At 38.3% G+C, this 16,072-nt stretch overlaps 2 protein-coding genes across 2 annotated transcripts; one reads left to right on the top strand and one right to left on the bottom strand.

Annotated features, from left to right (window-relative positions):
• Positions 1-5,061: 5,061 nt before the first annotated feature.
• Positions 5,062-5,781, bottom strand: LOC134176197 (uncharacterized). Its single transcript, XM_062642881.1, has one exon. The coding sequence runs from the start codon at positions 5,545-5,547 to the stop codon at positions 5,149-5,151; it is 399 nt and encodes a 132-aa protein (XP_062498865.1). The 5' UTR covers positions 5,548-5,781; the 3' UTR covers positions 5,062-5,148.
• Positions 5,782-6,277: 496 nt separating this feature from the next.
• Positions 6,278-7,442, top strand: LOC134198456 (uncharacterized). Its single transcript, XM_062667863.1, has 2 exons — positions 6,278-6,524; positions 6,807-7,442. The coding sequence occupies exons 1-2, from the start codon at positions 6,431-6,433 to the stop codon at positions 7,268-7,270; spliced, it is 558 nt and encodes a 185-aa protein (XP_062523847.1). The 5' UTR covers positions 6,278-6,430; the 3' UTR covers positions 7,271-7,442.
• The last annotated feature ends 8,630 nt before the right edge of the window (positions 7,443-16,072 follow it).

Raw genomic sequence — 16,072 nt, 5'->3', positions numbered from 1 at the left:
TTTTTGCCAAGGTTTATGAATTAATATTGCCTAGAAACCTTCTTCAATGCTAGTCGTATTGACCCAAAATGTTTCTATTGAGACCATAATTTCTATAGATACGTATTTAACTGTAGCAATACGGCTCTTTGTTGTACAATGAAGCAGAAACGTTATTTGATTAATCAGCCGTCTGTGTACCAACTAAACTATAGAATTTCAAGTAGCATTACAATAAAGATAACACTTAATTAATGCAATTAAAATTGGGTTCTATAAATACAAAATTTGCAGTTAATTACTGTTATTGCATTGTTATGGATAAGTGTATTAAAAAATCCTATTAAATCTGATAGCTTCAATGCTATGCAATACTTGAATTTTCATTACTATGCTTTACAATGACATGAAATTTCTAAGAATTATTAAATAATTTATCACTAATGTTGTTTTAGTATGTAGACTGTACATCGCGTATCGGATTTTTCTTATTAGCAAGATAATTTACACCTCTATCTAGGTTTGTTGTTCATGTGTCGTACAGATCGCTTTCAATGTATCTTTTGCAGATTCTAAGAAATAATAGAAGACGACAGAACAAGTTTTGAGTCACTACGTTGTTTCTTCGCTTTACTACAAAAGAGATTCTGTTTGCAAAAAAATTCTTGCAAAGGGGATCCTTTTTGTAGTAAAGGGAGGAAATATCGCAGCTACTCTAAGCTTGTTCTGTTGTCTTCTTCTATTTTCTAGAGTCTGCAAAAAGTATTTGGAAAGAGATCGGTAGAGGAGAAAATTTCGAATCCCATTGGCAAGAAATTTCGGGCAAACTGGAAAGCAAAGTGTTGCAATGCAAACGTAATGGGTAGACATAATCTATGCACGTAATTACAGTGATACACGAGTTTACCAACGGGAATTTCGCATGCCTTTAAGCTCCGCCTTTCGATTTCTTATCTTCGGTAAAATAACCCATTAGAATCGCTTTTACCAAACTTGGATGATTCTGCTTGTTGTGTATTGTGTGTACTAACCAGTTAGAAGCGGATTTATGATGACATGTACAAGATAGCCGTAGGGCAATTTCATTGTTGGGGTCTGTGTTCCGTGTTCAGCGATAGTTCTATGTGACTTTAGAATTAAGTCGTCAGACTTCTGGGGTGTAAAATCAGTGTGTGCGTATAAGTACAAATACAGCAGAATTGGAGACAAGAATGGCCTCGGAAAGGCATGGTAGGCTGGGAGAGTTTAACGCAGAAGTTGATAGCGTAAAAAATTGTAAAGAGCGTTTCCTATTGTACTGCGTAGCAAATGAGTTGGAGAAAGCAGTCTTCTTGACTTGCGTCTATACTGTGACATACACTCTCTTGAAGAATATGGTGAGACCAGAGAAATTACAAGACAAGTCACTAGATGAGCTGTTTGCGCTGTGGGAGAGCCTTTTTCTGCCACGCATCATTGTGATCGCGGAGATATTCGGTGTTTATCAGCGTCTTTAGAGAAAAGGCGAGACTATCGCGTAAAATTATATGGTTGAACTACGCAGGTGATCGAAGCACTGCTATTTTCGAGACTACCTGCATACAGCGCTCAGGAAGAAACTTGTGTGTGGATTTTGTCACGAGTCTGTGTAGAGAAAGATTCTTGCTGAATCAGAGCTGACATTGACGAAGGCATTTCACATTGGAAAATCCGCCGATACTGCGAAGGACGAAACGCATGCTTGACATGAGAATAACAAAGGCGACTATTGGCAAAGCAAGTAGAGACGGCGTTTAGCTTAGAACGTGAAACAACAGATGGCGCTTACAAAACAAAGCAATTAGACAGCAGAGAATGCTTTAGATGTGGTGGGCGTGGACATCACCCAAAATACCTGCAAATTCAAGTCCCAGAAGTGTCATTTCTGCAAGGGACAAGCGCACATTATTAGAGTATGCCGCAAACAATCGCAACCAGATGATGTCAAAAAGGACACCGCAGCCATACGTGCCACAGCGAAAGGCAAGACACAATCCACTCATCGAATTGATGAAGATGCAGTCAGTGTGGCGTTTCCTCAAAATCTGGAAAGTCGGAGTCAAGATAACACTGGAAGTATCTGGAAGTCAGATATCTATGGAGGTGGACACAGGAGCCGCAGTAACAGTAATACACATCAGTGTATATGAGCAGTATCTGCCCATGTTCTGCTACATGCAAGTACCGTGACATTGAAGACTTACAGAAGTGGAAGCCTCAATGTGAAAGGAGAGTCAACAGTACAAGTGAGATACGGTAAGCAGCATTCTAGTGCTAAAATTATAGTAGTAAGTGAAGGGTTTAAACAAGACACTTTGGCGGAACAGTGAGACTGTGTGTTAAATAAAAGGTTACTATTAACCCCTATTTAGATATGGGAGTATATCCAATGCCGAACACTCAAAATCCGTCGGCAACCCTGGTTGGAAGAAGACGATTCTCGCGAAAGGATCTAAAACAGACGTACCCGCAGTTGTAGGTTGCCCCTGATAACCAACAATATTTTTCTCTTATACACGACCTATTTGATAGTGGAGGACTGTAGTTTGCCAAGTTGAGTTCTACTAGATTTCAATGTTGAAAGAGAGCCATTAAGACAGAGAGTCATGAGGACAGAAAGAAAGACAGACAGACGGACGGATAACGTTGTCATGCATCCTCATCATCTTCATCTACCTTCATCAGTCTTCAAGATTTTTATCTGATGAATTCAGTGTCTCGGTCATTGCACTTTCCGGCCATTCAATTTTTCAATTTTTTAGTTTGGCTAAAAATTGAAAGGTACATGATGCATTTCAATTTCTGGACCAATTTTTATCCAAAAATTGAAAATTACTAAATTGAAAATTGATTTACTAGATATAAGAAAATACAAGGTACAAAATTGAAGTGACAAGTGCACTTTCTGGCCAAGTATATTCTATCTAGTCTTCAGTGACAGCACCTAGACGTGATAAAGCAATTTGATGGTCGACACTGTCTCCTTCAAGGTTTACACTCTAGATAACAATCTCAAGTAGCAGGCTGATAAATAGGGGTTAGCAGTAATGATCTAGGATTCTATAGAAAAGCGAATTTTTTTTGATAAGCTGATGTGGCGTCTCTAATTTGTTAATTGTACACACTTGTGCTACGAGAGGGATTCAGTTTGTAACACACTTGCAGGTATAGAAAAGGTGTAACTAAACTTGCTCGAAAGAGATTACAATTGTGGCACAGGGTTAACTTAACTTAATTAAGCATAGCACAGTTCACCTGCATTTGTCTTAATTAAGCGCTAAGTCATTAGATTGTTTTAGCACAAAATATTGAACACAATAAGTACACAACAGTGATAACTGAACTGTATAACTCAACACTCAGATAACCATCTGCTGGATGGGGTACAGGTATTGTTGCTGAAGAAAATGGTGGATCTGACTATAGGCGTAACAATTAATTAATCAACAACAACCAGACGCTAGATTAATTCAATAGAAACTCTCTCCATGTTTATCATGCACTAATAATTATCTTTTCGAAATAATCGCCTTTTAACCAGAGCCAAACCTGAATAGCTTGCTACTATTTACACTTGTGCCACAATCAAATTGCTTTGTATGCACTCACAAGTCTGTTACAACCAACCCCACCAGCGAAAGTCTATAATCGACGAATTACGCCACATCAACTAAACAAGAGTTTTCTTCCCTAACTATTGAATCCTATAGATGGTTACTGCATAGTTATTAACTGCTATTTCATCAGCAGTAGGTGATAGCTATTTGAGCTGTTTGTCTCTCAAATGTCACCTAGAATGTACATCTTGAAGAAGACAATGCTAACAATCAAATTGCTTTACCACGTCTAGGTGCTGTTGCTGAAAACTAATTGAATATACTTGGCCGCAAAGTGCAGCTGTCATTTCAATTTTGCATTTGAGATTTTGTTATATTTAGTAACTCACTTTTTAATTTTTTAATTTTTAATTTTTAGCTAAAAATTGGTCCAAATATTTAAATGCACGATGTACTTTGTAATTTTTAACCAAACTAAAAATTGAAAAATCGAATAGCCGGAAAGTGCGCTGACCTGTCTCCACCTTATCGCAGCCTTAGAATATCAATGTTCACGTGGTTCATATCGTTAGTGCGTCTTCTGTGAAGATTTTAAATCATCAAGTTTAGGAAGGCATGTTTCTTACTGTTCGTCTTAATTTTGGACTTTGCTTTCTAACTAATATTTTACTTGTGTATGCAGCTGTAGTTTGACGAGTTTGAAAGATTGTAATTGCTATGTTGTTGACGTAATTTAGAGATTTTTATTTGTTGGATAATATTAGTTTAACGTTTAAAAATATGTGTATTAACAGAATGACAGAGAGACAGACAAACAGACAGACAGACAGACAGACAGACAGACAGACAGACAAACAGATAAACACCAAACAGATAGACAGACGGACAACCAGACAGACAGTCAGACACACACAGAGACAAATAAGCAGACAAGCGTGTTGATAGATAGGCAAACCAACAGGGCACATTTAGAAGCAGATTCACAAATACAAAGAGAGACAAGCAAACAAGCAAGAAACAGATTGAGATAATTAGCTGTTATTGGTATTGTATGAAAGTTCATGTTTTAAATATATAATGTTGATAAGTCCGACAGGCAGACAGACAGTCAGACAGACAAACAAGCAGGCGGGCAGGCGGGCAGGCGGGCAGGCGGGCAGTCGGGCAGGCGGGCGGGCGGGCAGGCAGGCAGGCAGGCAGTCAGTCTGGCAGGCAGGCAGGCAAGCAGGAAAGCAGGCAGGCAAGCAGGCATGCCTGTAGGCATGCCTGTAGGCATGCAGACTAACAAACAAACAGAAAGACAGTCGTACAGTCAGTCAGTCAGACAGACAAACATACAGACATTGACTTAAGTATTATTTAGTTGCTTTGCATAGATGATGTACAATAGTTCAATTTTTGAAAATATATGTATTGACAGACAAACACACAGACAGACTCACAGGCAGACAGACAGGAAGGCAGGTAGATAGAGATAAAGATAGACTGACAGACAGACAAACAGACAGATTTGTTTTATTGTCATCAAACGTCACTACTTACATCACTTGCTGCAGTACTAAAAGTTCTACTTTCCTACTGTTCTTCGTTTTAATTAATGAATAGAACTATGAATGGCTTTGTCCATCTCTAGCTTGTCTTGTCCATCCAAACAATTCAATGAAAGCCTAGATAGCTTTCTTAAAACAACTCTACTGTTACATTTCTGAATAATCACAGAAAATCTTCTTCTCCAATAGCTTCTAAACGCTGCTTCATTTTTCCTTCCCAGCATGTCTTTGGACTTCTTTGCAAGTTCATTTAAAAATTCCTCTGCTTTGGGTCCCCAACGACCAAAGTGTTCGAACACCAGAGGAGTAACAAAAGGCTTAGAACCATCTGGTAATGATTCTTTGCGATACTTTACTTCCGTCCTTGCCTCTCGTTTTGTTGCTGCATATCCACATGTCGTGGACGCTCCCTTGATGGTATCTTTGCTCCAGGGATGAGCCATAGCAACATCTATCTCTTTTGTTGTTCCTGAGTCTACGTCGTAAAATGTGATGTCTGGTCTATCTTCAGTGTGGATGTATCTGTGTCTTGGCTCAATCTGGTGGCATATGAGCAAATCGCTGAGACACTCGCTCCATCCAGAAACTAGGGTGTTGTGCGTCCAGACAGGACCTCCCCCATACTTACATGTAATCAAGTGATATCCTTCTCTGTCCAGCTCTGCTCCACACTCACATTTTACAAGGAGCTGACTGACAGACAGACAGACAGACAGACAGACAGGCAGACAGGTTTGTTTTATTGTCATCAAACGTCACTACTTACATCACTTGCTGCAGTACTAAAAGTTCTACTTTCCTACTGTTCTTCGTTTTAATTAATGAATAGAACTATGAATGGCTTTGTCCATCTCTAGCTTGTCTTGTCCATCCAAACAATTCAATGAAAGCCTAGATAGCTTTCTTAAAACAACTCTACTGTTACATTTCTGAATAATCACAGAAAATCTTCTTCTCCAATAGCTTCTAAACGCTGCTTCATTTTTCCTTCCCAGCATGTCTTTGGACTTCTTTGCAAGTTCATTTAAAAATTCCTCTGCTTTGGGTCCCCAACGACCAAAGTGTGGCAGACAGGCAGACAGACAGACAGACAGACAGACAGACAGACAAACAGACAGACAGATAGACAGACAGACAGACAGACAGACAGACAGACAGACAGGCCCCGGATGTATGGCAGTGTGCCTAGAAGATTTCTAGCTCCGACTACTTCTGGTTCTACTTCAAGAAATCAAGCTATCGGTTTTTGGAGAAGGCGTTAGTGGCTTTGGCCACTCTCGCGGCGCGCGTCGTTCCATCTTGTTGTCGTTGGGACCCCTTTCCGGAATGAACGCTTTTGTTCGAGTTTGGGTTGTGTTGTGTCTTATTATTTACGTGTCCAAGATTCATCCTTTGTCTACAGCCAACGTATCGTCGTCAGGTGTGTCTTCTTTTTCTTCTGTAAGTCTCCGTTCCGTCTGGCCTTCCGCTCTGATGTCATCTGAGAATCTAGCGTCCGCTCGCACTCAAACCTCTTTCTTGGCGGCGGCGTCAGTGCCTCTGGTATCTTCGCCTGCTAGGCTGTTTTCTGTACACGTCTGTTTCATCGCTTGGTCAGCTTTTCTGCCTGTACGTTGTCTTGGGTCTGTTCTAACGGTGGCGCCTGAGTCTGGGATGATCGCAGCCTTACCTTGCCCTCACGGGATTAGTGCGTCTTCTTCAGATTCTGCCGTCGCCTCATCTGTCCACATGAACACATTTCGTCTTCTTCCTCATTCAGTTTCTGCCGCTGCCTCTTTCGTCACGTCTTCTTCCGTGGACGTCAGTCGTCTTGGGTCTGTTCTAACGGTGGCGCCTGAGTCTGGGATAATCGCAGCCTTACCTTGCCCTCACGGGATTAGTGCGTCTTCTTCAGATTCTGCCGTCGCCTCATCTGTCCACACGAACACATTTCGTCTTCTTCCTCATTCAGTTTCTGTCGTTGCCTCTTTCGTTGCGTCTTCCTCTATGAACGTCAGTCGTGTTGGGTCTCTTCCAACGGTGGCGCCTGAGTCTAAGATGATCGCAGCCTTACCTTGCCCTCACGGGATTAGTGCGTCTTCTTCAGATTCTGCCGTCACTTCCTCTGTCCACATGTACACATTTTCTGGAGTCACTCTCATGCCTATCTGCCTAACTTTGTCTTGACTGTGTAGCGTACGTTGGTACTTTGTGGTTGTAAGGAGTGTTCTTTTAATCATTAATCTATGTATTAGTTGTAGTCTTTTGGGTTTTAGCTTGCGGACTCGAGTCTTTTAAACTTAGTGGCTACTATAGTCTATGTATCGTAGTTCATGTTTGAAAATATAATACCTTTAACAGACAGGCAGACAGACAGACAGACAGACAGACAGACAGATTCTCATGAAGATTGGGTTATCATAATGGCTGATGCCAAGAATGCCATTAATTCCGTTAAAAAGTCTCATCTCCTTACTCATGTCTTAAAACACTCTTCTCTGATGTTTCCCCCATGTCAATCAATTTTCGCAGGCTTTGGTCCTTTATCTACTTGCAAGGAGACAGCCCTGTCATACTGTCTTCTAAAGAATGCATATATCAAGGGGATCCTTTGGGTCCAATTTGGTTTGCTACTGCAATTCAGGAATTGTTGACCAAATTGCTGAATGATCATCCTTGTGTTGTGGTCTTGGCATATCTAGATGATGTGTTTCAAGTAGGCCTTCCTGATAATGTCTTGGCAGTCTTTGAAGACGTGAAGCCTATGTTTCATTATATTTGTTTGGACATTCAGGACACCAAGTGTGAATTTTACAACCCTTTATCTGTCGAGATCGAGTCACATACATATATTCTTATCACAACAAAAGGAATGTCTATTCTGGGAATTCCTGTTGGAAAGAAAGATTACATGTGACAGGCATGTTACTATTGCAAAACATGAAGAAAATTTATGCCATCAACTACTCACAATAGGAACTCAGGAAGGAATGGTATTGCTAAGACTATGTCACATACCAAGAATGTTTTAATTATCTCGAAGTGTTAAACCCAAAGCATGCAAGCTGCTGCAGTGCTTTTTGATCATCTATCTCGCTCTACGTTATCAAATTTGTTACAAATTTCTGTCCTTACTGATAAAAAGTAGAAGCAAGCCGCCTTGCCTAACAGATATCATGGTTTTGGCTTGACATCATTACAAGAAATATCAGACTTGATTTTTGTGTCCTCGTGGGCTCATTCTGTGAATAAGCTGCCATAGCGCTTCGTAGCTTTAGAACCCCAGATTGATGTTTTGCTATCCTCAAAGAGTCCTAAAAATTCTGTAGGCCACATTCTTCATGAATGTTTAGATCTTTATCATTCAAAGAATGATCTGTTGCCTAATACTAATCGTCTGCAGCATCATCTGATAGATAAGGTCACGAAAGCTCAATTCAACATTATATTGGATAAACAATCTGGAAAGGATTCAGCACGATTACGTTCCTTACAAGGAATAGGTGCAGGCTCTTGGCTAAATGCCATTTCATCAACCTAGAATCTCGTAATCTTACCTGGAAATTTCCGCTTGGCGGCATTTTGAGGTTGGGGATGGCAATGCCCTAGCCCTTTGTTGGCAGATGAGTACGAATTTGAATGTGCAAAAGCAATCGATAAAAAAGGGTATCATTTGTTGACTTATAAAGTTGGAGGTGAACCAGTGTTGTCTCACAACTGTATGGTTTTCGTGTGGGCTGATTGTCTCAGCCAGATACATGTACCGTACTATACTGAGCCTAAAGATCGCTACACCACTTCTAGTGGAAGGCCAGACATCTATGTCGCGGGATCATTCTACATGCCAGCAGCAGAATTAGGCATTGCTCTATCACATCCATTCAGCAAAGATATCCTATCTAGAGCTGCTTATATTGATGGGGCTGCCGCATCCAGAAGACAAAAAATCAAACATACGAAGTATAACTTCCAACTGCTACCAGGAGGGTATGCACCAACAGCAATCCCTTTGGTATTTGAACATTATGGCAGATTGGGTGATGAGGCTCAACAGTTCTTAAAATCTCTTTCTTTCATGTCTTATGATGCGGACGTTCATCAGAATGCATCCAATTTTACAACATATTTGACAAAACGTTTATCAGTACAGTTACAACAATATAGCGCTAGAGTGATTTCCATAAAGAAATCCCGCTTACTGGAACATACAAGGAAAGTAAAGAGTGTGAACAATATACACAATTATTAATGTGCTTTACTGTACAGCCCTATATAGGGCTGGTTTCTGTAGAGTTTTAGTTTTGTAATAATTTTGTGCGACTGGGACAGCAGAGTTGCTTATTTGCGTCGATTGTAGATTAAAAATATATATGTATTGTACAGACAGACAGACAAAGATGCAACGCACATGTGCTCTCAAAAATACTATATAGACATTCTTTTACCAAGAACAGTTGTACTGCTTATAGGGTACTGTTAATTGATCGTCCTACGTAGTAAGCGGCCGCTAGGGTCGCCGAACATTGTTGTAGCATGTTTTCCATTTTCTTGCTAAAACCATTTAGAATGTAATAGTTTTGAAATTTTAAATATATGTATTGACAGACATACAGACAGACTGACACACAGGCAGACAGTCAGACTGACAGATGGACAGGTAAACAGAAAAATGGACAGACAGGCAGATGGAAAGGCAGACAGACTCTCAAGATAATACCTTTAAGTCAGTTTCTTGGTCAAGTTGTGTGGCATTCAAGACATTCACAGTGACTGTCAAATCCTGTGGGAGAAAGACGGAGATTATGCAACGATTTACCTTACAGCGTATATTTCCTAACTTGTAAATTTGAGTTTTGCTGATCCACGTCTTTCCGTAATGTGGTCGCGTCTGACTGTAGCCCCTACAGATGACCATTGTAACAAAACAATCTTTGCACCAGTTGATTAAATAATAAATAATAATATTTTATTTTTATCCCACCACATCTGCTGTAGTTTCCTCATAGGGGCAAAATAAAATACACTTACAAGTAGACAAATGACATATCTAATACACAAAATAATTTAACCTAATAATATTTGAGTGTTTATAATGATTATTGCAAGTTGAATTGACTTTAATTAAGTAAACACGATATTACCGTGTAAGAAAAATTTATCTTTAGTAATAAGTTATTCAACAGTAGTTGCAAACTTACTGCTGTACAAGAGATAAAAAACTTCAATCAGACTTTTGCATCCCAACGAAACATAAATTTCGAGTAACGTTACAATAAAGGTAAGATCCCGTGCTTCTAAATATCTAATAGATATTTTCCGCATCTTTCTATTTGTGTCGGTTCCTGAACTTTGAATGAGTCCTTTTTATAAGCGATTTTTCTTTAAAACCGAAATGTCTGTTTGATTTGATGTGTAAAGTGTTATTCACGTCTTGGTTGATTTTTTGGTGATTGGCCCAGTCGATATGACGTGATTAATGTTACATATAGACATAAAAAATATTTGCAGACAAACTGACGTATAGATAGACTGACTGTAGGTTTCTTGCTCTCGTTTGATAGTGGGAGGCAGTATAGTTTACTCAGTTGAGGTTTACTAAACTCAATGTTGAAATATATAAAGACAGACAAACAGACAGATCTACAGACAGAGAGACAGACATACATACAGAAAAACAGACAGACACACGATCAGACATAAAGACAGACGGACAGTCAGACTGACAGATAGACAGATGGACAAACAGACGGACATAGACTGGCAGATAGAAATGCAGATATACAGACAGACCAACTAGTCAGAAGATCACAAGACATTGAAGGCTATGTAAATGAAGCTGACTCTAGAAGGTTTTGAAGGAAAAAATCTGAATATTAATTAAACCTTACAACCATGTAGAAAATAAAGTATTCTCCATAATCTAACCCTGGTCTTCTTTGGAGAATTTGATGAGAACACATGCGAGAAATAATATCAAAGTAGATTGCACAAAATTAGAGATAAACTTAGTAACTTGTTTACATTAAGAGTTAAAGATGTAACATATTCGGTTTGTGCTTCAATAATGACCGAGAAAGATGGACAGACAAACACAAGCAGATTTGTCTTTTAGAGGCATTGAAATAATACTGTAAACTGTACAGTACAACGCGCAATTACACGTAGTGCCAAAAAAGGATGTCATTATACTGATTGATTGAACCATAAAATTTCAAATATGCTGATAACAAAAATGATAGCTAATGCAGTTGCAATTGAATGTTCTAAAATGTACTTATATAATTAGATTATTAATGTTTATTGAAAAAGTTATCGAATGCATTTCCAATGCGCTAAGCAACGTTCCTATGTACAATTAAATCATATTAGTATTCTTTACAAGGACAACATGCAGTTTAAAAAAATTATATATTTATGACTAATGTACATATACCTAGATTGCATATTGCTTACCCATACATAATTAATGTCAACGAATATGTTAGTTTAATAATTATTTTTCGCAAGATAATACCTGTATATCTTCTTCTTGCTCATGTGCCGTGGCATTTACATCACTAACAATGATTGTTAACTCCTGCGTTAGAAAGTAGAAAAATACTATTATACATAGTATATTTTGTGTTGCTTACTGACTCGTAAATATGACTGTTGTTGATTCACGTCATGTCTAAATGTTGTCACGTCTGATTGTAGCTCCTATAAACCGGCAATAGAATTAACTAACAAACTCTTTCTGAACTAGTTGCTTTAAATATCGTAATGTACTTACTTGTATTTGTGAAGAATGTTTTTCGAAAGTGGAATTGTGTCGCTCAGTAACTGCCTGCAATGCCTGTTGTAATGTGATTATTCAAGCATAGCAATACATGATACATTTAAAATACTTTAATTAATATGTCTTGGTTGCATTTGCGGCGAAATCAGTTAGGCTGGTTACGCAACGGCTTGACACTTTTTGCAAAGTGTACTTCCAACAGTCGATTATTGGCACCTACTTCTTGTTTGTGAATATAAGTAATTAAATTAATAATATATTTTAATTTTAAAATCTTGATTGGTCTTAGTTAGCCTGGCCTTATTTGACAACCACTGTTTTGATCCGCAACAACGTTCTATGGTTGCTTACTCAGGCCATTGTGAAATGTGCTTGTCTACGTGTAGTGTAGTGGTCCAATAATAGATTTTCTACAGATTATTTAGACAGCAATTTTAACAACCATTCCCTGTACTAACAGAAATTATTAATAAAATATATTTAGGTTTTTTGTGTAGAACGTTTGTGAAAAGTTTGGAAAGTAAATTTTAGTTGTCTTCTAGATATGCCATGCAATGACCGTTGTATTGACATTGACTCACCCCATTTTATCATATACAATTAACTTAAATTTTACTTAAATAATTTTATGGTTGAGAGGCGCTATTATAATAAATTATCAAAAGTCTGAGGATTTCTTCAAAATCATTTAAAGCAGCCGAGTCAACTGGTTCTGACAAAAAATTTAGCGTAACAGTTAAATATTTCTAAATACAAATGTCTATAAAATTTATTCAGAACTTAGCCAACAGGTATTTAGAGTCAACAAACAGAAAATTAAGCTATTTGATAGCACAAATAATCATAGAATTGGTCAATTCCTTCTGTAATATATTTTCTTTTGCATAACCTACTGGAAGTTGACATGAACAAAATATCTTTGCAAAATTGTAATGTTAGTTATGAATAGTAACTGTTGTATTGTACAAACATGTTCAACTTACTTTTAAAGTGTAACTGTGTAAAGAATTATCTTGTTGAATCTGTGCCACGTTTTTATTCAATTCCAGCGAATCATTCTGAACATTCATAAAGGATGCATATCATAAAATTTTCTTTACAATGCTATGTTTGAACTGACCGTCAAGTAATTGGATTTTTCAATTTGTTTCTGTAGTTGGTGTTTTACAATTTCCAATTCTTGTTTCAATTTCTGTTGTAATAGTGAATCATTTTTGTAAAAAAAATATCCGCACACGCACGCACACACGCACTCTTACATTGCCACTCGCACGTGCTCTCGCATGCGCATTTACATACACGTGAATATCAACTTAATACCGGCGCAAATGTAGACAACTGATATATAAGAGGCAGACATGACGTATATAACCATATTGCAAAACACGTTTACTGATTAAGGATTTCTGCAACAATACAAATGCAGCTCAAAAACAGCGCTGTAGTCAGAGTCAAAGATTAAGGTAACCATATTGGAATTTTTTTATCAAAAATGCATTTCTACTCTAAATTAATTAATTAACCGTTTGCACTTTCACTGGTTGAGCCTAATTATTCATTTGCTGTCTACTGCGGCAAAAGTGTCTACAGCTGCTTCTAAATCTATCTTAATAGACATATCCCTTTCCATGGCAACAAACGCTAGGCTTGTAATCTATCTTGTTCCATTTCAGCCCTAAGGTAGCTAGGTATTCGGTCTTTTCATGCATGAAAACGAACGATCACGTGACGCAGTAGAGATACCTAATGTCGATATAAGACTTTGGGCAGGTCTACGAAGGCCTCCTTCACTAGCAGGAGATTGTATATCGATGATACTGATGCAAGGCACGTGACTACATTGTTAGGCTATTTACTTTACGGAAAATTAAGCGATTAAATTAATATTATTGTAATCAGCATCCCTATAATCCTTTTTATTGGCATTAACCTAATTCAAAATTACTAATGGCTAGCTAGTGCGAGAATTTAAAAAAATTAGTTGCAATTTGCAAACTATAGGATCAAAATTTAAAAAAGCAGCCGAATTTTGTGGAGCACTTGCCTCCAGCATGCCCCATAACTAGGCCACTGATGTTCAAAAGACGAACCCTTAAAGATACATTTCGATCACATTTGCTAGTAAATTGCGCTCCACATACTCCTCTGTGATTGATTGCTATCAATAATCAAATTGAGGCATTTGACGCATTTGCAGAACAAGATATGCTTGCATATCCTTTAACTGATTAAATGATAAATGTAATCGGAAGCGTTTGTAACTTTTTCGAGCGGACTCCAACTTCTAGTATTAGATACTGTAGATTGCCGTTTGCATAGCGTTCTGTTTGTAAAGTAGCTGAACCACTTATGCACAACTTACTCATATTTATGAGTGATGACTAAGAGCGTTTCTAGCCATACCCTAGTGAAATCACGTGACGTCGACACTGATTCCGAGGAAGAGCGGTGGACGACGAAACAGATCCGGACGTTAATACCGCTCGCATCATTATAATTTTATTAGTGCTCATGTGCAATAAACGTATGAAACGTTGATTTACTACACAGCGCAAAGGCTCTATCTTATAAACTGGACTCAACTGTAACTTCGCATTGCAGTTCTTGTCACTTCCATCAACGCAGCCATTGCGTTTTCAGCAAATGTTTGTTAGCGCCTTTGTGAAGTGTTGTATTAACCCAAATATCCAAAAAGGCTTCTTAATTACCAAAACGAACCCAATGCGTGCGTACACACTTACACGCATGAACACACACACACACACACACACACACAAACACACACACACACACACACACACACACACACACACACACACACACAAACACACACACACACACACACACACACAAACACACACACACACACACACACACACACACACACACACACACACACACACACACACACACACACACACACACACACACACACACACACACACACATTGTATTATGAATACTAACCATTGAGATTTGGTTAGAAGACATTGTTTGAAGGTCAAAAGTAATGTTCCTTAGTTCCGAGTGTGACTTCTACAAAAATCACTTTAACTTAGGATTACATATTTCTTGCTCAGTGTAATAGCTAACCTCCAACTTTAATCTTTCTTCTTTTTCATTCTCTAATTCACTTTTCAAATCATTAACCTCCGTTTTTAAATCAGTGACTTCAGTCTTTAAATCAGCGACATCAGTTTTTAATTCAGTGACATCCGTGTATATTTCCTGCCATAACATCAATATCTTTAAATTATACACTTCGAATACGTTTGAAAATTGTAAGTCTATACAGTGAATACTGCAACGCATATACGATATAAACAGTCACGAATTGACAATTTACGGATTGCTTAATTAAGGTTAATATTTAAGATCGCAAGGTGTAAAGAGAATTAATTAATTAATTAAATTTTAAGTGTTTCGTGGTGCATGAGCGTAAGACATCAAAGTTTAAGGTGTGTGTATGTCTGTGTCTATGTTTGTTGGTGTGTGTGTGTGTGTGTGTGTGTGTGTGTGTGTGTGTGTGTGTGTGTGTGTGTGTGTGTGTGTGTGTGTGTGTGTGTGTGTGTGTTATGTTTTAACAAATATTTCAATTTCCAACATTGCGCGTAGCTGTGCACACAAAGTTTTCGTCAACTCACAAGCGCAGTTGTCACTGTAGAAGTACCGCAGTCGGCTAAGGAGAGAGCATTTACCTATGCTGAAATGAAAGCCATTCTGACGCATCAATAAGCTAAAATACGGAAGCCATTCAACAGAGATGCATTTGCATCCTCCACTCCAACGACGAGCCACAGTAACTGGCGCTTTGCCAACGTCCGGTTTTCTTCAGAAAGGCCGACCGAAAATGAAGAATTTCAATTTTACGTCATTCGTTGAAATTGGTGTGGTGTACAATTAAACATTGTCAAGATCGCAAGCAAATTTCCGGCATCAGACATCTTTCTGGCCAGATTACGACTATCTAAACCGCCGCATTCGTTTACGTGCGAACATGTGGCATTAAAAATATCACACAAGCAATCCGTAATACAATAAAACAGAAAAGCGAAGCGTATTCACCATGGGCGTGGCCTTTGGCTACACCGGGATATAACCTCATCAATTGTAGACGTCATCATAAAAGATTGAGGACTATAAATATGGGTGAAGACTAAAGCTGTATATAGTGTATGAAACACCAATTTTCCATTTTGGATCTGCCACTG

This window comes from Corticium candelabrum, chromosome 2, assembly GCF_963422355.1.
Source record: "Corticium candelabrum chromosome 2, ooCorCand1.1, whole genome shotgun sequence".
Taxonomy (NCBI): domain Eukaryota; kingdom Metazoa; phylum Porifera; class Homoscleromorpha; order Homosclerophorida; family Plakinidae; genus Corticium; species Corticium candelabrum.
Note: the sequence above shows the minus strand (reverse complement) of the source record. Positions and strands in the feature narration are given on the sequence as shown.